This window comes from Populus alba, chromosome 3 (genome assembly GCF_005239225.2).
Source record: "Populus alba chromosome 3, ASM523922v2, whole genome shotgun sequence".
Lineage (NCBI taxonomy): Eukaryota > Viridiplantae > Streptophyta > Magnoliopsida > Malpighiales > Salicaceae > Populus > Populus alba.
Window position 1 is genome coordinate 13,882,693 of NC_133286.1, and position 26,948 is coordinate 13,909,640.

At 34.7% G+C, this 26,948-nt stretch overlaps 4 protein-coding genes and 1 long non-coding RNA gene across 8 annotated transcripts; 3 read left to right on the forward strand and 2 right to left on the reverse strand.

Annotated features, from left to right (window-relative positions):
* Nucleotides 1-2,772: 2,772 nt before the first annotated feature.
* Nucleotides 2,773-5,864, forward strand: LOC118028702 (probable serine/threonine-protein kinase PBL15). The gene is made up of 5 exons (XM_035032398.2): nt 2,773-3,469; nt 4,330-4,465; nt 4,725-4,861; nt 4,950-5,073; nt 5,277-5,864. The coding sequence occupies exons 1-5, from the start codon at nt 3,053-3,055 to the stop codon at nt 5,723-5,725; spliced, it is 1,263 nt and encodes a 420-aa protein (XP_034888289.1). The 5' UTR covers nt 2,773-3,052; the 3' UTR covers nt 5,726-5,864.
* LOC140955381 (uncharacterized) lies at nt 4,298-5,908 on the reverse strand. The gene is made up of 2 exons (XR_012169394.1): nt 5,792-5,908; nt 4,298-5,651 (listed from the first exon to the last, which is right to left on the reverse strand). It is a non-coding gene; the product is annotated as an uncharacterized lncRNA (long non-coding RNA).
* Nucleotides 5,909-6,755: 847 nt separating this feature from the next.
* LOC118028698 (uncharacterized) lies at nt 6,756-8,580 on the forward strand. Its single transcript, XM_035032390.2, has one exon. The coding sequence runs from the start codon at nt 6,841-6,843 to the stop codon at nt 8,491-8,493; it is 1,653 nt and encodes a 550-aa protein (XP_034888281.1). The 5' UTR covers nt 6,756-6,840; the 3' UTR covers nt 8,494-8,580.
* Nucleotides 8,581-8,741: 161 nt separating this feature from the next.
* On the reverse strand, nt 8,742-14,743 carry LOC118028697 (protein NUCLEAR FUSION DEFECTIVE 4). Its single transcript, XM_035032389.2, has 3 exons — nt 14,277-14,743; nt 9,587-10,500; nt 8,742-9,397 (listed from the first exon to the last, which is right to left on the reverse strand). Exons 1-3 carry the CDS (start codon nt 14,583-14,585, stop codon nt 8,926-8,928), a joined length of 1,695 nt encoding a protein of 564 aa, XP_034888280.1. The 5' UTR covers nt 14,586-14,743; the 3' UTR covers nt 8,742-8,925.
* Nucleotides 14,744-20,321: 5,578 nt separating this feature from the next.
* LOC118028693 (uncharacterized) lies at nt 20,322-26,678 on the forward strand. 4 transcript variants are annotated; one of them, XM_035032382.2, is made up of 7 exons: nt 20,322-23,437; nt 23,528-23,592; nt 23,741-23,863; nt 24,844-24,969; nt 25,093-25,158; nt 25,298-25,670; nt 25,819-26,678. In XM_035032382.2, exon 1 carries the CDS (start codon nt 20,841-20,843, stop codon nt 23,370-23,372), a length of 2,532 nt encoding a protein of 843 aa, XP_034888273.1. In that variant the 5' UTR covers nt 20,322-20,840; the 3' UTR covers nt 23,373-23,437; nt 23,528-23,592; nt 23,741-23,863; nt 24,844-24,969; nt 25,093-25,158; nt 25,298-25,670; nt 25,819-26,678. The 4 variants fall into 4 exon arrangements, with proteins under 4 accessions (XP_034888273.1, XP_034888275.1, XP_034888274.1 ...); XM_035032384.2 differs by having other exon boundaries at nt 25,298-25,546; XM_035032383.2 differs by lacking the exon at nt 25,819-26,678 and having other exon boundaries at nt 24,831-24,969; nt 25,298-25,784.
* Nucleotides 26,679-26,948: the final 270 nt, after the last annotated feature.

Consider the following 26,948-nt stretch of genomic DNA (forward strand, 5'->3'; position numbering starts at 1 on the left):
ATTACTATGAAATTATGAAAATTAATGGATTGGCGGCTTTCTGGTTTGGCGTTTTCCATGATCGGAGGGAATGCGATCAGGGGATTAATTAAAAATGTTAATATCGAGGGCGGCCTAAAGAATTTTTCAGGAGTCACATTTTTTTTGCGTGAATTAAGCACCCATGCTTTTTCTAGATAATAGCATCTAGCTAAATTTTTTTTTTTTTTGGGAACCAAAACAGACGAGTTGATTAATACATGGTTTATTTATTTATTTTATTTTATTACTGTTATTATTTTTTAAATTTTATTTTTTTATATAAATATATGAAAACCATCTAGAAAAAATAAATTTGAAATAAAAAAAATTCAAAAGTATTTTCTGACCACAAAAACAAACATGTGAGAGGCTTGTTCATTTTTTTGTCCTTTTCTTCTTTGTTTTTACCATTATGAAAAAAATTACAAGATTTATTTATTCTTTAACTTTGACATGTTTTTTAAATATTATTACAAACTTTTATTTGAACTTTAATAATTTTTTTTTTTTATATATCTGATATGAAAATAATAATTCTGATAATAAATTGTTTATGAGAAATAGATTCAAATCATTTTTTTATTCTTAAAGTTTTTAAATAGATTTTGAACATGATTTTATTATATTTATGATTTTTTTTAATTTTAAATAATAAAATTAAATTATATTTTAACAAATTGAGCATCAATTCAATATCAATTTTTTTTTTTCAAAACTTATTAGGTAATTAAAATGAATTACTAGGCCTAAATCTCAAGCAACATAATGCAGAAAGATAAAGTTAAAAAAAAAAAAACTTTGGTGACTAGAATAAAAAATTCTTCAAGAACCAAGAAAAACAAGAAAGAAAACTATGCTGCAATCTATAGTATTTTTCACCAATTCTTTCTTCTTCTTCTTCTTTTTTTTTAATTTTTTTTAATGTCCTCATTTTAATAAAAAAGGGAGGGATGGCAATGGATACTTAAAGGTCATGTTTTATACTATCCATATTCAAATTTAAATCCAAAATAACCATCATAACCTGACTCGACTGAACCTAACAAATATTGATTTTTTATACCTGATCCAATTGAGGATCCATAACTTGACCTGAAACCCAAATGTTATAACTTACAACTATCTAGTACATAATTAGTTTGATATACATTAAATTTTTTAAAACTTTAAGATTATTGATTTAGTTTAGGTCGGTCCAGGTTGGGGTCGGATAAACCAATATTTATAACCAATTTCAAACCTGATATTTTACCTTTAAGTTTTACTCGAATCCTAACCAAACCCAAACCCGAACAAGTCTAGAAATTCTCTATCTATTCAGATCAGGTATCCATCATGATGATAGAGTGAAATTATCATCCCTGAAGGTTACGTTATTCATTTGTGATGGTCGCAATCTTCCCCAAACAAACATTCAGATTGTCTGCCAAGAAAACAAGGGAGGATGAAGGCCAGAATCCAAGCACTGAAAGACCATTCTTGATTATGTGAAAGAACAAAGTAAAACTCGCAACTGTTCATCGCCTTAATTGTAAGAATGACACTGAAAGATCATGGCGGAGGCTGAAGATTATGGAAAACAAACATAAACATGATAAAGCGGGAAAGCAATTTTCTCTGCCCTTCCCTGATAATCCTTCTGTCCAACTAGTTTCAATTCCTGATTGTTTTCCCCTTTAAATCTCTTCTTATATAATTTTTTATATATATAATTATGAATATTCTGGCCAATTTATTTGTACTTCAGCTAATTCTTTTAGATTTTGAAATTAATCCCATGTAACTTTACAGTGATATCATTCAAAATTTAGAATCAATTGATCTAAACCAGGATTAAATCTTTTTATATTTTATTTTTTAGTTTAACATGGATGTTCGTGCCAGCTTACACACACCTTAACTAATTCTAAAATCTCTCCATATTTTGATTAGACAGGACGACAGAATTTCATCCTCGTTGAATTAATTCTCATATCATAACAACATGGACTTGTGGACACACATACGACTTACGAGGGCCTATTTAACAGATACTATCCACACGTTTAATTAAGACTAAATAGAAAAATTTAAAAAAAGGAATTTGGTTGTAATTTATCACGATGCTAAAAAAAAGTCAAGAATCACCAAATCCTCAAGTCAAGGAGGACAGTGTTTACTTTTTACGGTATAGAACATGGCATGACGTAAGTGTTTGGTCACTGTAGTGGAGCAGAATTACGAAATGCAAACATCATCCTCTAACACCTCAACTTCAACCGCTCCAGTGATGTTTCGTCCTTTGAAAATTTCTCTTCAATTATGGATTTGGTATTAGGGTAATAAAATAATTTAAAATATAAAAAATTAATTTTAAACAATTTTTTTAAGATTTTAACCAACAGCGTTACAAACTACTATTGTTAGGTAGGATGAGCCGGAAAATTGGACTTGTGCACGGAAATTGAAAACTAGGATGCGACTAGAAATATTTTCTTAGCCAACCGTTGTTTTCGTGATAAAAATTAAATATAAGTTAATGTAAATTTATTTAAGTTTTAAATTTAAATAAATTTTATTTAAAAAAATATATTAAAAAATAATATAAATTATATTTTAAAAATTTAAATTATTAAATTGGGATGGTGAAGTGAAATACATGGTTTTAAGAAATTTCAATTGTTTTGGCAGTGGCGGGCAGGCTCCACAGAGTTTTCAGGACAGTCATGTGAAAATGGCTCTTCAAAAATGGAAATGTTAAAGTTTAGGCCCCCGGGAATCAAAGTGTGGATCCGTGTCTGGTGCTCTGATCAGCCACAAGGGTAACCTCCAATGTAACTCCTCCCTTCGATATCTAAAGGCATTATGGTAGATGAAAAGAAGATTTTAAACAAAGAAAATGCCCGATTTAGTAGAGTAGTTAGAGCAGTTGAAGAAAGAATGTCCTCTCTAGCTTTTAGATAATAAAATCCGGGATGTTTATATTACAAAGCAAACGCACCCACCACTCCATAACTATACACACACAACCAGCTCTATCCTTGCACTGACAATGAGAGAATCCTCAAAGCCATGGAGACCGTTCACAGCTAATTGCTGTTCAGTTGAGGATCAAGCACTCTTTGGCAACTATAGCAGATGCAGGACATCAAAATCAGACGTTTCCAAGAGCATTGCTCCATTGCCATCGTTTAGAAGATTGTCCTTCTCTGATCTTAGCCGTTCTTCATCAGTTCGTATCAACGAGGATCTGGCACTGACTTTTGGGTCTGACTTGTTTGACTTTCAACTGAGTGAGTTGCGTGCTATAACACAGAACTTTTCTAGCAGTTTCTTGCTAGGAGAAGGTGGGTTTGGAACTGTGCATAAGGGTTATGTAGATGATAATTTGAGGCAAGGTTTGAAGGCTCAGGCTGTTGCTGTTAAGCTTCTTGACATCGAAGGCCTGCAAGGTCACCGTGAATGGCTGGTAACCGTGACTATTTTTTCCATCACTGTTATTTTCGTTATTTCTATGATCGTTGGCAGATTATAATCCTTACAAATCTTGATCCTTTTTATGCATGGTATTTTTCATGTAATTTTCTCGATTCTCATGATGTGAGATGCATAGTACAACCCTTCACTTGGGATGTCGGCCCTGTTTCACTATGTTTCTTGCATCTCATCATGTCCAAAAATTCCTCTCATCATCTCCTTGGAGGTTTTCTAGTTTTCCCTCCTTTTATCTTCACTTGTGTTGAAGTTATGGCACCAAAGCTGAAATTAATGTCGCAGTCATATGTTATTTTTCATCAATGTTTATTTATTAGTAATATCATTATATTAATGTTGTTTAGTCAGCTTTTACTTCTTTAGATATGAAACTTATTTAGAATAAGTTACATAGCTCCATAAATAAAGGAGTTTATGTTAGTTAAGTTTTTTAATTGTGTTGTGATTGATTTTATTTATAAATAAAAATTAAGGGATGGCAGTAATCTATATAAAAATATTCTGCTCTTTGTTCTTTCTTTTTCTGGTTATATCAACATTCAGATCTTTATATACCTTTTATCAACAACTTGTACTATGATGGTAGCATTTCGTATTAAAGATTCGGAATATGATGAAAAGCAGGACAAGACAGAATATGATGAAAAGCAGTTGTTCTATGAGAAGTAGTAGATATATGTTCTGTTTCTTTCCAGTGCACAATCTTTGTTATGTCTAGTTTACTTATGTTCAATCTCATCTACTCTCCAAACTCATCTTGAGTAATAATTTAACTGTTAATTCTGTAACTTCCATTATCTGCTGATCAATTGAATAAATCTTTCTTTATTGCAGGCAGAAGTAATATTCTTGGGACAACTTAGGCACTCAAATTTAGTAAAACTGCTTGGCTATTGCTGCGAGGAAGAAGAACGACTTCTTGTTTATGAGTTTATGCCTCGAGGCAGCTTAGAAAACCACTTGTTCAAAAGTAAGTTGATCAATTCTATATTACAAAATCTTTTCTTTCTCCTGGTTATGATTTACATTACCTTCCAAGTTATGTTATTCAAAACGGGTATATTTTCCATGGAAAAAAGCTTTTGAAAAATTAAGCAAACAGCCCGACTCTGATGTTAATTTTATTGAGTTGGTAAAAATGAAGAAAGGGGATCGTGTGCAAGAAGAGTTCATGAGGATGATGTAAACAGCTACTAACTAGGTCTTGTTTCATTTCTTGATGATCACAGGGCTTTCAGTGTCCCTGCCATGGGGCACAAGGTTAAAGATAGCAACAGGAGCAGCTAAGGGGCTAGCCTTTCTCCATGGTGCTGAGAAGCCTGTCATATACCGTGACTTCAAAACTTCCAATGTGTTGCTAGATTCTGTGTGTAAACCATCTCCTTCTTTTCTCAATCAGGCTCGTAGATGCCCAAACTTGACATGTCAGATGTTCTTTTTGATTATGCTGTCAGGATTTTACGGCTAAATTATCAGATTTTGGGCTCGCAAAGATGGGACCTGAAGGATCAGAGACACATGTTACCACTCGAGTGATGGGTACCTATGGATACGCCGCCCCCGAATATGTTTCAACAGGTTCGAGCACCAAATATTCTGTTGCCTCAAAGCTTTCTCTTGGGTCCATAACAGGAAGATTCTGTGATATACATTTCCAACCCTAACATAATCGTGCATGGATTTTTGAACTAATAAACTACATTACGAAAATGTAATATCATATGAGGCAATTACTGTGAGATTTGATCACTGACAATGGCTCGTCTGACAACGCATTTCAGGGCATTTGACAACCCAAAGTGATGTTTATAGCTTTGGAGTGGTCTTACTAGAGCTGCTCACGGGAAGGAGAGCAACAGATAGATCGAGACCGAAGACTGAGCAAAACATCATCGACTGGGCAAAACCTTATCTGACTAGCAGCCGCAGGTTGCGCTGTATTATGGATCCAAGACTTGCCGGCCAGTATTCCGTCAAGGGAGCAAAGCACATGGCTCTATTAGCGTTACAGTGCATAAGTTTGAACCCCAGAGACAGGCCCAAAATGCCATCTGTTGTCGAAACTCTTGAAGCCCTCCAGCATTACAAGGACATGGCTGTGTCTTGTGGGCAATGGCAAGCGCCATCAAAATCCACCGCGAGAAATGGAGTTTCCCCTAGAGGAAGGTTGGAAAGTAGAGGTGCAAGTTATAGGAAATCAGCTCCAGTCATATCAAGAAAACGTAATTAATCATTTATAATGATGAAATACAAGGCTAAGTGTAAGAGATTTGTTAGATGACTGTGTCATACTTACCTTCCTCGTGTTCATTCCCATTGCTTGATTATCTGTATCACTATTCAAATGGCAATCCGCTTATGCACGCTTACCTCCTAAAACTCTTTTGTTGGGATTTCGTACTTTTCTTCCTTGGTATCTAGCCAATGCCTTGGTCAAGTGAATCGAGATAGCATGGTGCGGACAATCATCAGGTTAGGTGGAACAGCCTTGAAATACAAACCATAAAGGTCATGAGCGTGGGTTCTGGCAAAGAAAGCAAGCAGAGGTTGAAAATAAAGGGCTTCGAGTCCAAGCAAAAATCAGAAGCAAGTGCCGTAAATTGATGACCTTTGACATTAACATAAAATAATGAAAGATCTCTCCTCAAAAAGAAAGAAAGAAAGAAAGAATTTCGTGCTTTCAAATCACCCACAAGCACCCCCGGAGAAACTGGGACCAGCTAGCTTGCTTCGGTCAAAATTAAGAGGAAATGCTTCAACTTCAAACCACCCAAAATGGTTGACTTCGTAAACGAATTGGATCCCTCTTGCCTAACATACCTACAGCAAAGTTGACCCGCCCGCTGGCGAAAGAAAGAAATTGAATGTAATTTTAAACTAACTTTTAAGTTGCGGGATTAGTTGCGGGATTAGGAGAGATGTACACAAATCAGTTCAGATATCCATGTTAATAAAAAAAAAATCATGAATAAATAACATGTATTTATTAATTATATTTTTATAAAATAAAAACTACTCCCGGTTTCAAATTACAAAATAAAGATTGTTTAAAGCTATTATGGTAGAACACAGTCATGTTACAAGAAAAGTGAATCAAATACCAAAAGTTAACTTTATCAGGTAATTATGATGTAGTGCTGGGTTGGGTCACATGAACACAGCAGGCGTGCATAATAATTAGCGGCGGCAATGACAGAGGAAGATGCAAGGTGGCTAAGAGAGAGGCTTCAACATTACAAAAAGAAGCAGCACATGGAGTAAATGTGTTCTTCAAACTATCATATGAACTGCCCATGAGGAAGAAGAAGTCAGCCTCACAAGAAGAATCCTCTTTTGTCTTGGAGGATGCGTGAGAAACGCACTAAAACAACATGCACTTGCTCTCAGTGCGTGACCACCTCACCGCAAAACCTCCCCACTTTCCTCCACTTTTTCGAGCACACAGATTTAAAATTCATCGAACTTAACACAACAAACATGTTATCAGCAAGTCCCATAGGACAACATTCTAACATTACCTCCGCTCAAAAAAACATGGCCTTCAACAGCAAACCCAAGAAACCTCATACCATCCCTTCTCAATCCAGCCTATGTACCACGCTTTTCTTCATTGTTCTCTTCACCATCCCTGCACTTTTCCTCCTCCGTGCCCCAACCACCTCCATTTGCACCACCTTGATTGCCAACCATGGCAATAAGCCCTGGTCAGGTGATCTAAGAAACGCGGACTTTGCATGGAACCGCCTTGCCTTCATTGAAAATAAACCTCCTCCGGTCAAGCTCAAGATTGCTGTTTTCTCTCGCAAATGGCCTGTTGGCACAACCCCTGGTGGCATGGAACGCCATGCCTACACTTTACACACCGCTCTAGCTCACCGCGGTCACCAAGTGCATATCTTCACCTCTCCTGTAGATGAAAATAACCCATCTGTTTCTCATGGTAGTGCGATATCTTATCCACAAATTCATTTTCATGAAGGGGAGCCAGGCAGGTGGAGGTATAACAAAGCATGGGAGCAATTTGATGAGGAGAACCAACGTGAAAGACCATTTGATGTGGTTCACTCGGAAAGTGTGGCTTTGCCTCATTGGTTAGCTCGCAATGTTCAGAATCTTGCAGTTTCCTGGCATGGTATAGCTCTTGAAAGCTTACAATCAAGTATTTACCAGGACTTGACACGAAAACCAAAGGAGCCCATCTCTCCTGATTTTAATAGAAGTCTCCATGGTGTTGTCCCTAAAGTGCTTAATGAGATAAGGTTTTTCAAGAACTATGAACATCATGTTGCTATTAGTGATAGTTGCGGTGAGATGCTAAGGGATGTGTATCAGATTCCTAGCAGAAGAGTTCATGTAATTGTCAATGGTGTAGATGAACATGGTTTTGGAGTAGATGAGAGATTAGGCCAGGAGTTTAGGTCTAAAATTGGTGTCCCAATTAATGCTAGTTTAGTACTTGGTGTTGCTGGAAGACTAGTGAAAGATAAAGGGCACCCTCTTCTCTATGAAGCATTTTCCGAGTTCATGACAAAACACCCTGATGTCTATTTAATTGTGGCGGGGTCTGGTCCATGGCAGCAAAGATACCAAGAACTAGGCACTAGAGTCTTGGTTTTGGGATCTATGAGTCCATCTGCGTTGAGGGCATTCTATAACTCGATTGATATCTTTGTGAATCCAACACTTAGGCCTCAAGGGCTTGATCTTACTCTCATGGAGGCAATGATGAGTGGAAAACCAGTTATGGCATCAAGATTTCCTAGTATTAAAGGTACTATTGTTGTTGATGATGAGTTTGGATTCATGTTTTCTCCAAACGTGGCGTCTTTACTGGAGGCATTGGAAGCTGCGGTGATGGAAGGGTCAAGAAGACTAGCTCAAAGAGGGAAGGCGTGCCAACAGTATGCTGCTTCCATGTTCACTGCCAGTAAGATGGCTATGGCATATGAAAGGTTATTTCTCTGTATCAAAAACGAAACATATTGTACTTATCATTAGTTAGAATATAGGCTCTGTTTTTGGTTTTACATTTTTTATTTAATTTTTATAGGAAAAATTATTGAAATATACCATGTTGCTTCAGTTTGTTTGCTTCAAAGAATGATTAAGATCATTTCATGTGACAGTGAAGATAAAAAAAAAAAAAAAAACAACCTCCCTGTTGTTTAAGATTCAGTAAACCTTCAAATGAAATAAAACGATCAGACTGTAAGGCAATCATCTTCATGATCTTATTGACTGCCAAATTCAAAAATGGATTTTCTTTGATTTCATTTCAGATCAAAATCCTTGATACAAGAGCTTCCTCTCCTGTAAAACTAAAAAAGTTTGGGCCCACGTAGCAAGTACAAGTAAACATTGATATAGCCATACAACTTTTGCCTCCCATTGTCTACTTGAACCTGACCACACCATAATCTTGGCTACCTCTTAATACACTAGTGTCGTAGAAATACGTTTAACTTCGAACTGATCGTAGGCATGTCTGGTCCTCAAGAATAACAACAAACTAGAAGTTAATCCCAACACCGATAGGCATCCCCACCACAAAAACGTCAAGTAATAGCACTGCCTTCCCATGCAAACTACCGAGTCAGTAATGATGTTTAGGCTAGAGCTTGCATGGGAATCATATACTACAGCTGCTAGAACACCATAAACAAGTGACCCCATTGGGATATTTGTGATAAGAATGTTGTGATTGACGCCTATGCTATTAGGTCCAAATAGCTCAGATGTTATTGAAACTGCTGCGGCAAAGATGAATCCAGAGCTCAATCCAACTAATGAAGTGCTTATATGCAATGCCAGACCATTGCCTGACGCAGCAAGCAAGAAGAAGGCTATTGGGGTTGGCACTAGGGCAATGGTAAGCCATCCAGTCCTTGCAAAGTAGATCTTCCTGCAGAAGACATTATGACTTTTTAGTATAACATAATGTCAAGGTTGAAATATCTGAAGGATTTTGCAGCACTTTATTTAGTGTTCAAGAAAGAAAGACTGCGAATCAATAGAAGGTAAAGGAACCATATCCAATTCACTCTGACCCTGCTGAAATTAGAAGTCAAGAAAACTTAGTAAGATCACTTACGCGCGAATGTAGTCTGGTGCTGCCGAAAGCAAGCGGCCGAAAAAGGAGAAGGATGAATAGAGAGTTACAAGAGTTGTAGTGTTTGAGCTTTGTCCGATTGACTCTGCTATTTGGCCTAAATTGTTGCTGTATACAAGGCCAATGGTTCCCCCACAGAAATATGCAATGTAATATAGCCAAAAATCCAACCTGCGTACCAGCAACCACGCAGGGTGCTCTTCCCCAAGCATTTCTAATCGATCTTTCTTAACCATCGTATCACAGCACCCGTCTTTTTCACCACCGCTTTTCTGTCTTGTATGTCCATACACAGTTTCATCTCCATTATCATGATAACTTGACTCCCGGGTAAGTAGCTCTTTGTGAAGCTCAAGATCTTCAACATCCACAAGCATGAAGCCAGAGCCATGAACGCTGAAACTAGAATGGATGGTCCGGTGAAACCATTCTCTAGCATAGACAATACCAGGGATACATAATGGGAAAATTAGTAGAAAAATTGCTCCACCAAAGAGAAGACGAGCTCTCGTTTCATCAGATGAATTTGAACCAAAGATAAGAAGATAAATTCCCGTGAGGATGGATAAGAAATTCAATATGAGAAATATGATGGAATCACGGCGGACTCCATCTGGAGGAAGGGGGTCTAAAGATGGTTGACGAAGAATTGGGATCAATGCTGCAATGGAAGAGATAAGGGGAATACAAGCATTTAAAAGAAGATATATCGCATCTGATGATGAATCTATTGCATTGCCAGCGAGAGTGTATAGGGCTGCACTCACACCATTGAAGGCTATCGTGAGGGATAAAGCTAGGGGCCGGTTAGCAGAGAAATTTTTTATGCAAAGGACAAAGCATACAGTGTTGAACCAACAAATACTGCATCCAGCCAACAGACAAAGAAGAAACACCTGCAAAAAAAATTCACTAAAAAGAATGTTGTCTTGATGATGTAAGGATAAAAAAAAAAAAAAAAAAAAGTAGGAAAATGTAAGCACACTCGAGTATATTTCATCAAATACTTCCTTCTGCTTTTGCAGTGATAATAGCATGTGAAGCCTTACATTTTTACTTGACATTGCTTTCTGTCCACAATAGATTTTCTTATGCTGCTTCTCTATATTATTTTGATAGAAAAATGTTTTCCCCCAACACTTTTCTAACAAAGAGCACTTCAAGTATATATTCAGACTCTGGATCTTAATAATGTAGAATTTCAGAATCTTGAAGAATAGTTACAGAGGAGTAACATTTTTTCTTTTCAGAACACAATCCAGGAAACATTTTTTTTCTTCCTTATTGGATCGGAGTCCTGCTTACTACAATAAGGGGAAAAAAGGTAAAAAAGGCAAGGCTATCGTTAGTAATAGGAAAGCGTTCCCTTCTTCTCATTTGTTATATCTTGAACTCATCTTTTCCTTCTGCTTTCTCTTCTTATTCAATTAAAAAAAAGATAGCTATAACTAAACTAATGACAGACACAAATATTCATCTATCACATGTCATAGAGGCGGATAAACATATCCATCTATAACATGCCATCACATACGATATGCTAGTAGAAAAACAACCTTGACTCGTCACTTGTGGTGTTTTCAAGCTCAGTGAGAAACTGAGCTGTTCTAGTTTGATAATCCAATTTGAATGTTGGTTCATTGCTGGAATAAGCTACTTGTTCACAAGAATTCTGATGTAAACTTCACCTAATTAAAACGACAGGTTATAAATATAAGATAAAGTCATCTACAAGTCTGAGGTTTTCCGTTCTGGAACTTATGTGTCACCCCATTAATACAAGAACTCATACAAGCCAACAGATATATTTTTCATGTTTTAGCACAGGCAAGGAGAGGGAAGGAAATCAAAGAGAAATGGAGGGAAAAAACCCTAACATCCCTGTGAACCATAGCCAAAGGCAAGGATAGGAAAGAAACAAAAGGGTTGGAAACAGAAAGAAAAAATTAATTAAAGCAGCTAACAAACAATCCATTTAGCACCTACTGCTAGTTTGGCAATCGGCAAACATACAACCACTAGATTTGCACTACTCTCATCAGCAGTATGTGACAGAAAGTTTGTGGTATATACTATATACGCAAGAAGGAAGGACTAAAGAGGTACTAGAAAGTTTCTACAACTAAAATGGAGGATATGAACTATAATATCCTGTCCAACATCAACAGTTGAGAAAGTTCATGGATTCATATATAAACAAACAATGCAGGAGGGATACACACAGAGCATTTCTGGTATGCTTTTCCCACAAGTTTCTTTCTTTTCAAATCGGTATCTATTTTATCAGAACAAATGTGATATTTTTCGAAAGAGCTTAATTAGGAGACCGGGACATCTAAGGGGAGAATTTATGTACCATGACTGGATACTATAAATAGCCAAGCCAATTGAGGTCTAGTTATATTGATACTCCTATTTTATATAAATAGTGTTGCCTCATGATTTTTGCAGAGGTAAACGCATTAGGAACAGTATAGTATGTACAAGTGCAATTAATATCCAACAATTTCTAGATGCTTCTGCTGGGAGGCCCGTGATCATTTATTAATCTTACATCAGACAGGACTTTCAGTTTCAGCACTGGTGTCGTGGTCCAAGCAGTAATCAAACTTGGAAGTTTGAACTGTTTTTTTTTTACAGCAAACTTAGACTTCTGATTTATAAATTTGTGATTCAAATTCCAGAATGGATGGCTCCACATTATGAATAACTAACAAGTTTTGTAAGTATATATCTAGGAGCTCTCTCTAGCTGTGGCCATATGCATCTCAAACATTTAAGTTGAAGTGTGGTGAAGTTCATAAGATTGCTCTTTTCAGTTCTTCTGGCCCGTGATTAGTTAATTATCAACAACTCCTTAAAAAGAAAGTACGAGAGATGTTAAAGAAAATGGCATGCTAGCTACTAATTACATTTTCTGGCTAGAATTTATGAAAAAGAGTTAAAAAGAGATCTTTTTTATTTCAATCAATTAGATTTCAAGCCTATTATCTATAACTAAACTAATGTAACGTGTTTATAAATAATTATTTTATTGTGGCCTTCGAAGTTATTGAATTTAGCAATACATGTTTAATTTTTTTCCTTCAATAATCTATTTCTTAAAAGAAGTATTTGATCATGAACATTTCAATGATCCTGTTTTTGTTGCCGACGTTGTTCTTGATGATTCTGTTAATATTCATGAGGTTATATATATTAAAAATTATTGGATTATGATTTTAAAGTGAGATCCAGTTGTAGAGTACCCATTAATCAAATGAATTTTTTATATTCTTAAAATTCTTCTTTATTATTTTTTTAATGTCTAATATTATCCATTAAAACGTTCAGGGTGAACATATAGGATGACTATAAATTCACCATAACAACTTGAAGACACATAAATGACTGGACCGCGTCATGTGTATTTTTAAGAATAGCACGTCATGTACTAAATAAGAATTTTAGGGCAGATACAGTAGTCATACACAGCTTGGTGCATGGTAATAATTAAACCCCCTATATTAAATATGCCTGCAATAGTTTTTTGTTTTTTTTCAGAAATAGACAAACAAAACTGACAAGTATTCCATTTTCCAACAGCATCTCAATTATTTTCTTCCGTAAAAGTAATAAGTTTCTTCTTGGTTTTTTTTTTAAAAAAAAAATCTTAAGAATAACAGGATTATAATTAGATATTATTTAAAAATATATTAAAATAATATATTTTTTTTATTTTTTAAAATTTATCTTTAATATTAATACATCAAAATAATTTAAAAATAAAATAAAATAAAATTTTTATTGAAAAAATCAAAACAAACACGGCACCAAACACGGCCTATAACAAAGCAACATCTTAATATTCGCGAGACGTGCACATTATTTTCTAAACCTTAAATTCTAATCTTGTTAACGGCACAATTGATATTTTTTGTTATATTTTGGTGCATTTGGTTTTTAATATTTACAATTCGGTCATTAAACTTTAATTTTTTATTTTTAGATGCTAAAAGAAAAAAGAGAGAGTTTACTAAAAATAAAAAATAATTTTTTTTTGGTTAGTGTTGGTGATGTTCTAGAAATTAAAAATATAATATTGATGTTAATGTTTTATGCAATTAAGTACAAATTATTTAAAAAATATTTTTTTTATTGAAAATTAATTTTTAAATTATAACAATTTTTATTTTTAAAAAATAATAATGATAAGAAAAAAAATGTTTTCGCTAAAATAAAAAAATATAAGAAAAAAATAATTTTGACTAAAAAGATATATATGTTTTTAAATATAAATCATTAAAATAATTATTTTAATAATAAGTAGTTTTGGGAATTGACAAACAAAAGGTTGGGTGATCAGCATCTCTGAAGACACTAGAGAATTGCGGCAGGAGAAAGCATTCGTCTCCCCTTGAAGATCAAACAACAGAAGAGCTGGGTTTCTATAAATTTCAAGAAATTAAGACCCAGAAATGAGAAATTCAAAAAAAAAAAAATCAAAAATCATACCACCAATCAATCTGAGAGAACCAGAAAAACAAAACACGCAAATTCAAGAAATACAGAAAAAATCATGACCCCAAAAACAGATATACAAGAAGAATCCAAAATCAACTCAATAGAAACACAAATTATTATATTGCCATAAATATATGTCATGTTAGATAAAGAAGAAAAGATAACGTACCAGGATATAAGGCAGGGAGATTATGTTCCTTATAACAAGCCATTGAAGACCATAACCGAAGAACCCCATGAAAGCAGCCATGAAAAGAACCACCCATAATGGAAAATACATGAGAGCTAATCCTGAAGACCATCCAAAAACTTTTCCAAGATCAGAGGCCACAGCCAAGTAGTTCAGTTGCACCTGAGAAATCCCAAGAACGGATTTTAAATCCGATGAATAAGCAGAGAAATCAAAATTTGTCCCTGTAAATGCTTGGATCCATATAGTTGCCACCAATATCATCCATTTCCTTGACTGTCCTGCCATGAACACTCTTTTAGCTAATAATATAGCTTCTGATAAAGACGCCGGCGATAACAACCTCTGGTTGTTGTGGCGGTTGGGGTATGATGGCCCTGTCGTCGAATGTTGTAAGCTGTGAGAGAATTGGCGTCTCTAACTGTCTCTACGTGGCCTCATTTATATATTATCGTTTTTTTTTTCTTTTCTTTTCCTTTTGCGTTCGATAGCCAATGATGGTGACTGAATGGGAATTCCAACGCAACCAAAACTAAAGGGTATAGGGGAAAATACTATTCGCCGCACCCGTAAACACCATGTATTACATAGAAATCCAAAATATTTTTTTTTGTTAATGAATTTTTTTTACAACAATATTAAACGGTGAGAAGAAAAATAACTGTTCTTCACGCTCATAAAAAACCATTAATTAATATAATAATCTACAATATTTTGGATTTTTTTTTGTATTTTAGTCTCTTTTTTTTTTTTTTTAATTATTAAAAAAATTATATTTTTAATTTAGTACAGTGTTTGTAATTTTTTTTTATTTTAGTCTTTTTTTTTCTTTAATTGTTACATTTTTATATATTTTTAATTTAGTACTCATATTATGTATTTATTGAAATTTATAGTTTTAATTTATTTTAATTTGTTTTTTATATGGTTATATTGGTATTCGAGAAAATATCATGACATTGCATTGATATCAAAAAATATAATAGCAATGCGATATCGTCTATTTAAAAAAAGACATTTAGTTAAATAAAAAATAGTTTTGAAAAAACCAAGTTATTAAATTGTGGGATCAATGTCTTAGCTAGCGAGTTTGACGAGATATCCAAGGTTATCCCTACTTGCGAGTTTGAAGGAGTACCTTTTTTTTAATTGAACTTGATTTTATAATTGTCTATTTTTTTATCATGTATTAAAAAAATTATTTTTTATAAATAAATAAAACACCATGTTTTTAAATTTTAGAAAGTCTATAAATCTGTTTCGCAGGTTTGACGAGTTGACCTGTTTTGCAGGTTTGCTAGGTTAAACTTTTTTTTAAAAAAAAAAATTATTTTTTTATTTATTACTTCAATATTGGGTTTGATTAGGAATTGAATTTTATAATATCTTTTGTTTCACTTTTATGTGAGGTTATTGTGGTCTAAAAAAATCCTAGTATAGGGTTGGTACTTGATTTTGTGATTGTCTATTTTTGTTATCATATACATAAAAAATAGTTAAAACTAAGTTATTAATCGCAGTGGAGTCCATGACCCGGTTTGCAGGTTTGGTGGATTTAACTTTTTCTTTTTTGTTAAATTTATTTTTTTTATTTTATCCTTTGATATTGGGTTGATTGAGAATTGAGTTTCATGATATTTTCATTTCACTTTCCATGAGGTTATTGCAATTTCAAAACATAATTCATAGTATTAAGTTGGTGCTAGATTTTGTGATCGTCTATTTTTGTTACCATATAATTAAATAAAATAAAGTATTTAAAAATAAGTTATTAATCTTAGTAAATTCTATTACTCGGTTCCCAGGTTTGATATGTTGACCCGAGTTATCAATCCACTAGCTTGGCGGGTTTACCCATCAAACCCGATATATATTTCTTTTAGTTTTTGGTCCTTAAAATTTTTTAATTGATTTTTTTATTTTCATCCTTCAATATTGAATTGGTTGGGAAATAGACTTCGTGGTTTATTTTTGTTTTTTTTTAATAGGATTATCATGGTTTCAAATAAACATTTATTTTAGAGTTGGTGCTCATTTTTGCAAGCATCTATTTTTTTTATCATGTAATTAATTAAAAATACTTTACAAAAAAATAGTTATTAAACCCAATAAAGTCCATGATCTAAGTCGCAGGGTGACCAAAGTGAATCCAGTTTGACGTTGTCTTAATATTTTTTTGAAAGTTGTCATCTTAAAGATTTTTTAAAAGCTAATTTATGTTCTTACTAATCATCTAAGTTGTTTTTAGACCCATGAAATTGATCGATTCATGTCGAATTAGCCTCCACGCGGTTTAATTAGAAACTTTAGTTAAATAAGAAGTTGGGTCGAGAGGTTTCAAGACTAGCCCATTTGATTGGGTTTAATGAAACTACCAAAGAATTTTCCTTGCTCTTGACATTCTTTTTACATCTTAAAATTTTTTGGTCAAACTCGATGTGAAGCGCAAGCTAATAGACTAGTGTTTTTACCTAATTTACATTTTAGAGGGTATAATAATCTTTTTCCCTTTTGTAGATTAGAGGGAATAATTTAATTATTACACTAAAAACAAAGGCTTGAGGCATTTTCACTATTGCAAAAAACATTGTGAATCTTCTCACATTTCACTATGGATTGTAATTGTGAATTTTTTTTCATTTTGGATCTCAAACTTTTTTTTTCTTCCATTGAGTTGTTTTGAAGCCCAAATTGATTATCAATCATTTTTTATTTGTTAGTCAAGGACTAAAATAAAAGTTAGAGGATTAGAGTGAAAATGATACCAAAAATATTTGATTGTTTCAAAATTAGCATTAAAAAATCTTTTATTTTTTATTCTTTTTATGGGTCGTGAGTGTGGATAGGTCATGTGCTTGGCCTAATTGTTAATTTGCTTAAAAATATATTTTTTTTTTCTTAATTAATTTTCATCCCCTTAAAGCTAAAAAGAAAAAAAAATCATTATTTTTTATTTAAATGTCTCCTTTTTTATTTGAAGTAATTTTTTATTTTTTATTTAACTTAAAAAATAGGCCATTTTGTTTTTCAATCCCACGTGCATGTCATTTTTTATAAATATAAAGAGTCCTACCCGCCTTGTTACTGTATAATTAAATAAAAAAATCATTTATTCACCTTGGTCTCAAGTTTGAATGGTTAACATGAGTTGACCCAAGTTAATCTAATATGTTTTCATCTTAATATTTAAAAAATAAATTCCAATATATCACTATCTCAATATTGAAAAAAAAAATTTATTCAATATGACAAATTTTGCATTCATGATTAAAATATAACAAATTTTATAGCCTAATTGAAAGCTAATTGATTCAAATTTATTAAGGAATGACAAGATTAAAAGAAAGAGCATCATAGTAAAAAAAAACATAACATAGAAAATGAATGACAATTTCAAAATTAGATAAAAAGTTCAATTTAGGTCTTCTATTTTTCAAATTATAAATTAACTTTATATCCCTCAATATTTCACTAATTCAACCAAAACCTTAATTTCCTTCTTTTTCGGTCTTTGATTTGAAACAGAAGAGAGAAAGTGGCTATATTTTAATGGTAAAGAAATAAACTCTTGGTTGACACCAATTACAATCATAAAAGAGTTGATGTCGGTACCAAATGATTCCATTCAATAATGAGAGTTTAATTTGAGTATTTTGTCACCTTAAAATATTTTAAGAAGGTAGATCTTATTTTGAGAAAAATTTGGGTTTTGGGTTCACCTTTTGTTCTTGGACTAATTTTTTTATTGTTTGAAAGCATACGGGGGTTTATGTTGGCTTCTAGGGTGTTTTGTAGGTGTTTTTTTATATATATAAAAAGTTAAAAATGAATTTTTAGAGCTAAAAACCCCCAATCCTGATTTTTTCAGTGACCTTCTACTATATTGTTTAAAGAAAAATAGAATAGATGTCAAGTCGCCCGCCCCATTAAAAAATTAAACAGGCCCAAGCTCATAGGTTGCTCCAAACACGTGTCTATGCATGTTTTTCTTTGTTTTTTCAATTTTTATTGTTTTGTTTTTCAATTTGATCCTTCATTTTTAAATCTTTATTGATTTTTCTTACTTATTTTTTTTTTAATTTTACCCTTTAATATTTTATTTATTTTTAATTGGTCAATGTAATTTGTTTCGGTTTGATATTTATAGTTTTATCAGGATCTCAAACAGACGTTTTGATATTTAATTGGTTTTTAATTTTACAAGTATCTATCTTTTTATTATATAATTAAATACAAAATGATTGAACCTAGTTAAGTTCACGACTCGGATAACAAGTTTGGCTGGTTAACTTTAATTAGTTATAAATTAAACTTTATAAATTTTTTTATTACACAATTAATGTTTTATTTATTTAATCAAATATATGCATAAACTTTTTAAATTTATGAATATTTTTGTATATTAAAAAAAACTTTTCACCATGTTCGTGAAACGGCAAGCGAGTGCGCCACGTAGGAGTGGAGTACCCATCATTAATTCATCCCCCTCGGCCTCCATTCATACACATGACCAGCTTGCTTCCTCCTCAACCAAAGATAATGTGCCCTCCGAAAATCCATTCCCCTCGGTCCTCTTCACATTCTTGCCGAGCAAACTGAGACACGGCCCCTACACCAAACCGAGTCACCTCTTCAAAACTTATTCCACACCAGTACCGGCCTTAACCGAGACATCGCATTACCATCTAGCTCAACAAATATCTCGCTAGAATACATCTCTCCTTGAACTCAGAAGAAAACCTTGTTAACCCGGATCAAAATATTTTACTCCCCACAAAAAAATCTCGGAAAAGCTGAATGGTGTCTCTGTTACACCTAATTCATTAGAACCTAAGTTGCAAAATTCTTCTGATTAATTGCTATCCAAAGAAAACCCAGGCATTGCCTCTGATGCTAGCTTCCCACGGCATATCAGAAAAAAGAGACCGAGAGCGGAGAAAGCTTAGCTAAAGGAGAACTCATCTTCTAACAGCTACAATAATAAGACGTCATCAGTACTATATATGAAATGTGGATTGTTCTACAACAAGGTAGTTCATTTTGATGGGCTTTATTTACAGTGATTATGCAGGAAGAAACACTTGCAAGAACGAGTATTTACAGTGATTATGCAGGAAGAAACACTTGCAAGAATGAGTATTTTTTAAGATTGGTTCGGGAGTTATTTCATGGTCTTTCAAGAAACAATCGATTTTGAATTTATATCCGTTGTTTCGTGTGCAAGTCAAGCGATACGGTACGTAGAAGAAAATTCTTGACTAGTCGAAGTAGAAATACTTATAGAAAGTATTTGTATCTAGAATCATTATTTAACTGGTAAATTAGTTGACATCTTAGTCTAAATAGAAATATATATTTATAGGAAAGGAAGGATTTGCGTCTAGAATCCTTATTTAAATATTTAATTAGAATAATTATTGGATTACGATGTTTCAGGTTTCTAGTATCGATCCCTTGAATCTGTTTAATATCAATAAATAAAAGTGTTTTAAATTAACAAAGGCTGCATGCTCTTCAGCCAACTAGAAAGAAAGTGACAGGAAGCTGAGGACAAAATCCAGGACCAGTTAGTTTAGTCGGTGTCATCTTGCAGAAACAAAAGATTGGGGAAAAAGAAATATCTACGAAGCAATTTGTCGTAAATTGTATTATATCCTCATTGTCTTCAAAACTCGACTCCCTCTCCCTTTCTCGTCATTGTCGTAAACAGTAACTTTCAGTGCTAAATGCTAACGTGAGAGATTGAAAGGAGACAGTTCAATTTGTTCAAGTAAGCCCAAAAAATGTTAAATTATATAGCTATTACACTAGCACACCAGAAAGTGAAATTACTTGGAGCGAGACACCGGAGACCGTTCACCGATTTGTTCTTCCCATGGTAAGAACCTGTTTGGCCAGTTTTTGCACACAGATATTTAACCCATCTGGATTTGGATTTGGATAGAGCATCAACATTTGATCCCAAACATAACTCAGCATTGCCATTTAAAAAATAAATGTCAGATTTGCACGACAGAGTGTCCGAGGGAAGGATTCATCTGATAAAAAGAAAACGATAGGAGAGGACATATCTGAAATTACACTTGGATGGATATCTTCATCGCATAAACACAACCCATCAGAAACCCCAATTGCCCAATGTTCATCCCCTAAAACTATGGCCCAATTAAGATTTTAGAGTTATGTAGCCCAGCTTGTTCCGATTAGTATTCCAGTTCTATACAGGCCCGTTACCCAAACACCTAGCCCAAAAGACGTCAACTCCCGTCTTCCTCTCAAATCTCAACTCAACTAACCCTGATATCATTAGCCCCGTGGCTGCCCTGGGTGGCGGCATCGCTTGATTAGCCATCACAGTGAGAACCGAGCTCATCTGAAACATTAAACACCATACGCTCCTTTATACCTACTGTCGTGGCTGTTTCTCTCTCACATCCTCCCAACCTCCATCAAAAAAGCACCTCATGGCCTCTTGCTGTCCACCGTTCTAAAACCCTTGTCAATCCACACAAAGAGTGAAGTTTGGATTCTTTTGCTCTGTGAATGCAATCTCTAATGGATATGAGAAGGCTAACAATCACCAAATCCATCTTTATTCAATCCCCACTTAAACGTCCTTTAACTTGTATCACAACCACGCTTCAAAAACAGCACCAAATACACCCACAACCTCCTCCTCCTCCTCCTCCATTATTGCAGACACAGACAAATCCACAAGCTTTAAATCAGAGTTTACTCAAAAGGGTATCTTTAATTCTTTCTAATCCATCTTTGGATTGCGCTAAATGTAAAGAATTAGTCCCCCATTTATCTCCTCAAGAGTTTGATAGCTGTTTCTTAGCTCTTAAATCAAATGTGAATCCAAAAACAGCTTTGAATTTCTTTCATTTTGTATCCGAGACTTGTAAGTTTCGTTTCACAGCTCGGTCTTATTGTGTTTTGATTCATTTGCTTGTTGGTAATGATCTTTTGTCTCCTGCAAGATTGCTTTTAATTCGTTTGGTTGATGGGAAAGTTCCAGCCTTTTATGCGAGGAATTTTGAGAGTAGACATTTTGAGATTGCACAAATAATGGCTGATTTGAATTTGGTGTTTGAGCCTGTTATTGGGGTCAAAATTGCTGATTTATTGGTACATGTTTATAGTACACAGTTTAAACATTTGGGTTTTGGTTTTGCTGCTGATGTCTTTAGTTTTTTGGCGAAAAAGGGTTTGTTTCCCTCACTAAAGACATGCACTTTTCTGTTGAGCTCTTTAGTGAAGGCTAATGAGCTAAAAAAGAGCTATGAAGTGTATGACTTCATCTGTCTTGGCGGTATCATTCCGGATGTTCACTTGTTCAGCACAATGATTAATGCGTTTTGTAAGGGACACAGAGAGGATGATGCTATCGGGTTGTTTTCAAAAATGGAAAAGTTGGGTGTTGCTCCAAATGTTGTTACGTATAATAATATCATTCATGGCTTGTGTAAGAGTGGGAGATTAGATGAGGCGTACAGGTTTAAAGAAAAGATGGTAAAAGAGAAAGTGAGTCCAAGCCTTATAACATATAGTGTTTTCATTAATGGTTTGATTAAGTTGGAGAAAATTGATGAAGCAAATTGTGTTTTGAAGGAAATGTCTGAGTTGGGTTTTGTGCCAAATGAGGTTGTATATAACACATTGATTGATGGGTACTGTAAGATGGGAAATATTAGTGAAGCACTTAAAATAAGAGATGACATGTTATCGAAGGGGATATCTCCCAATTCAGTTACTTTGAATTCACTTATACAAGGTTTTTGCAAGAGTGATCAAATAGGACAAGCTGAAAATGTTTTAGAGGAGATGATAGCTAGAGGTTTGCCAATAAACCAAGGCTCATTTTCTATGGTAATTAATTGGTTGTGCTTGAAGTTTAGGTTTGTTACCGCACTACATTTTATTAGAGAGATGCTGTTAAGAAATCTGAGGCCAAATGATGGGCTGCTTACCACATTGGTTAGTGGGTTATGTAAGGCTGGAAAACAAGGAGAAGCAGTTGAACTTTGGTGTAGGTTGTCGGGGAAAGGTTTTGTACCCAACATAGTGACTTCAAATGCCCTTATTCATGGGCTGTGTAAAGCAGGAAACATGCAAGAAACTCTTAAGCTCCTCAGAGATATGCTAGAGAGGGGTTTAGTATATGACAGGATAACATACAACACGCTCATATCAGGGTGCTGTAAGGAGGGGCAAGTCAAGGAAGGATTTAAACTTAAGGAAGAGATGGTCAAGAAGGGAATTCAGCCAGACATATACACTTATAATTTATTGCTACATGGGCTCTGTAATGCGGATAAGATTGATGAAGCCAGTAGGCTATGGCATGAGTGTAAAAAAAATGGTTATGTTCCTAATGTTTACACATATGGTGTTATGATCGATGGATTCTGTAAAGCCAATAAAGTTGAAGAGGGTGAAAATCTATTAAACGAGTTAGTTTCCAAGAAACTGGAGCTAAATTCTGTTGTTTATAATTCTCTAATCAGAGCATACTGCATCAATGGGAATATGAATGCAGCGTTTAGACTTCGTGATGACATGAAAAGCAGAGGTGTCCCGCTAAGTTGTGCTACATATTCTTCTCTGATGCACGGACTGTGCAATATTGGCCTTGTTGATGATGCAAAACACCTCCTTGATGAGATGAGAAAGGAGGGCTTGTTTCCAAATGTTGTCTGCTACACTACAATCATTGGTGGTTATAGTAAGCTAGGCCAGATGAATAAAGTCAATAATGTCTTGCAAGAAATGTCTTCACATAACATACATCCTAATAAATTCACCTACACAATCATGATAGATGGGTTTTGCAAACTGGGCAAAACAAAAGAAGCAGCTAAGCTTCTGAACGAGATGACAGAAAAAGGAATTCTTCCTGATGCTGTCACTTACAATGCCTTCACAAATGGGTTATGCAAAGAAGGTAAGGTAGATGAAGCATTTAAAGTATGTGATGAAATGTCCAGTGGAGCAGTATGTTTAGATGAGATTACATACACTACATTGATTGATGGGTGTCATCAGCCATCAACAGCCACAAATCAAGAATGACCAAGAACTCTCTTGATGTCACATGCCCTCTAAAATTGCCATGTTTTTTTATCCCGGATGAATGTGTGAGTATGAGTTTGAATTTTCAGGTATTCATGTTTTGAAGGTTGCAACTTTGTCAAGCTTGATTTATGTTTCTAAAATCTGTTCTTCAGAGAATCCAATTGCTTGACACGAGGAGCACTTCTTCTAAATTTAAGATAAATCATTGCATTCAGAGGTTTGTGTCTTAATCCATCTACATTTTAATTCTAAAATCTGTTTCTGCTTGCATAAATGGGTTTGTCTTAAGTTACTTTCTAACAAAATGGTCATTCCTGTCACATCTCTGTATATCTCATATTTTTATTGCATCTTCCTCTATTCAGGTTGACTATATACAGTTTGACGGTTTCAATTGCATATGCTATTTTGCCTGCTCTTGTGATGGATGAATGGTTTCCAAAGGAGTTATCTTGAAAGCTTTTTTTCGCTTTCCATGGTAGATGATGGTACATGATTTTTTTATTTTTTTTTAAGTTTCCTCTTAATTTACGTAGTCATTCCCTTCTCAGTTCAATTTTCTTTTCACTCAAGTTTATTTTGTTGCGCTGTAAATTGTTCTAGAATATTTTATTTTGATAATTTTTATTATAGCTTGAAGAAGGGGCAAGTGATTGTGACCTGTTTTCAAGTAATAGCAGGTAGCAGCAACAGTTTTCCCAGTCATATAAGAGTGCCAAAGAAATAGTTATATTGCTATTGACAGTTGCTTATAATTATTAAAAGCATAGTAGAGGTTAACCATGGAAGCAAAAAATTGGAAACACCAACAACAGGACATAAAGAAGCATGAGATTCCACTTCATGCAATGCAAAGACCTCATCTTTAACACTCCTGGGATAGGATTGATGGTCCAATGTTAACCTTTTTCCTCTTCTTTTTCTTACTTGGTGCCATGCTCAATTTTTTATGGATGCATTTGTTGGTTCTTTAATTTAGCTTGCATTGCCGCTCACCATGCTGCATCCTCATTTCAGTCTCTTTGATTTTTTTAATATAAAACTCTTGTAAGTTGCCTTCAATGTGTGGAGAGTACTTTCAATTACCTTTACTCCTCTTAGGTGATATTCTGCCCCTGTATACATGTATTTTTTTTTAAATTCATAATAATGATATCTCTAGTATTATTGAGTTCACAATTTTCACTTTCATGGGTATTGTCATAGTAAAGAATTAAAACAAGCAAAAGGGGGCATGGTAGAAAGGGTTCCTCATTTATGGATGATGCATACCTAAATTCCAATTGAGCTTATGTTAAAGAGTAGTGTCATTGAGATGATATAAAATACCATATCATCTTAAAAATTATGCCATTACCGTTTGCTTAGTCAGTTAGGGCTTGCTGCATTTTATCCATCTTTTTTCTTTCCCTCGCCCATCTTGTTTTGTAATAATAAAAGATTGACTGAGCATAGATGGTGACTGCAGGTGCATATTTTTAGAGAAATGCAACGTCCTGTTGTTTGATAGTGAGGCACACTATTCAACGATGTTTGGGCCCCTTCTGTGCAACATGAGTCTTTGCTAAGGAGAAATATCTCATTTCCTAACCAGGTCAATCTTGTGCTGGAACCTGCATTCACATATGGCATTTCCTTTAGTTTTGCATTGGAGAGCCTTTATGTTACATTCCCATTCTGGCTTCTTTTTTAAATCTATTTTTGTTTGAATTGTTAGGCCCATAACCAGGGACATGAAGACAATTAGACAGGAGATGCTTCAATAGACTCGTATTAAAACAAGGTGTGCTTTTGGAATAGATCTCAAGGAAGGAGATGTGATGAGAATTTTTTTTGAATTGAAGTGAATAATTTCTTGTTGGTAGAGGAAAGAGATGGTTCGGACATTTAGAGATGAAAGGTCTATTCTTCATGTTTTGCAGTTTAAAATCACAGAAGCGTTTGGGAATTACTTTGTTGGAAGCAGAGAAAGGTGCAGTGCCTTCCCTTGAAGGGGTAACAGTATGGAGATATGAATAGCTGGACAAAGCGCCATGAAGAATTAAATATGCAGCCACACTCCGTGGCTTTTTACCTTGATAAATTTTCAAAGAATTTAATCAACACCATCGGTGACAGAGAGGAAGACTATCGCACATCCATCAAGTTCTCTCCAGCTTCAAGGATGGAAAGTGGATGCAACACTGCCTTAAGATATAGGGGTTTCCTCGATTCTCAAAGTAGTCTGTGGTTGCTAATTATTGTATCTTCCTTTCTCGGTTTTCCCCTCAAATGTCATATCACTAATTGTAAAATGTGAGTAAAGATAACTATGCTAAAGATGAAGGGGAAAAAAAATTCCCCGGTTGTAAAATTAGGTTTAGCAAAAATTTAGACAATAATTCACAAGTAGACCGCATTGAATTTTAATTCTTTTTGTTTCTGTTTTTCCGTGATGAATCAGATGGATTCGTTAGCATACAAGAGGCGTTAAAGCTTCACGAGACTGACACAAATATTATCCATTTATCCTGGAGGTTTTCTTTCACGTCTTGCCCCGACAGCATTTATAGCTCTCAGGTTCTAATTCTGAAACTCTCGAGGATCGATTCTGTTCTTAGCTATGAATTGCGAAAGGCAGCATGGTCATTGAAAAGGACAAGAGGTACGAGTGGGATTCGGGTCAGTATTTGCTTGCTGCTGCCTTGCTCATAGTGATTGTATAACTGGGCCCGTGTCCTTCTGTTTTACTCCATTTTCTCAATAAGAGAGAATATTTTCTGTTCGTGGAAAGGAACATTGAATCTAAACTGCACATCATGGTAGCCCGCCCATAGTTCTAGGTGGGAGCATGGTATAATGCTTGGAACAGTGCCAAACGTCTAGCATGAAGTATAGATTAGAAGCAAGTAGACATGGATAGAACAGCATCAGAGTGGAAGAAGACTAGCTGGCATAGGTTGAAAAATCGAGTCCGACTCCATGACAGCAGCTAGTTATGGCCACAAGATAGCTGAAACAGTCCATGAGCCATTAGTTCTAGCGCTTGGCCTTCGGTTCATGTACCCAACTTCATTTTTTTCTATCGTGTTACCAACCGTGCCTAGCACAAGACTGCCGAATCCGAACTCAAATTCAGCAACTGGAAACTTTCTCGATCCAGTCAATCAAATCCAAAAATGTGCCTTCTAACCTTTGATATCGCACCATGAACATTGCTAGCAACATCTAATAAAGATCCTTGCTTCTGTTCTGTAATGGTTGTTTCTGCAACACCGACAGAAAACACATTCCTTATGTTATTTGGCATTAAATTCTGATCTCCATGAACGCTTCTTCGTCCATTGACTAACCTTCCCATTTTGCACTTTTGATGCTTTCCATCAATGGCTGTTACCATGATCTTCCATATATACATAGGCTGAGAAAGCCTCAATTTTAGCTCTTTCATTACCGATGGCACAAGCAAGTTGTTGCAACCTATTGATGCTGGAGACATCAATATGATAGAGGCGCTCGAGCAAGATCTGGGTTGTTGGCGTGTTTATTATTTCTTATATGGTGCACTTCACAAAAGTTTGATCCAAAGAAGGA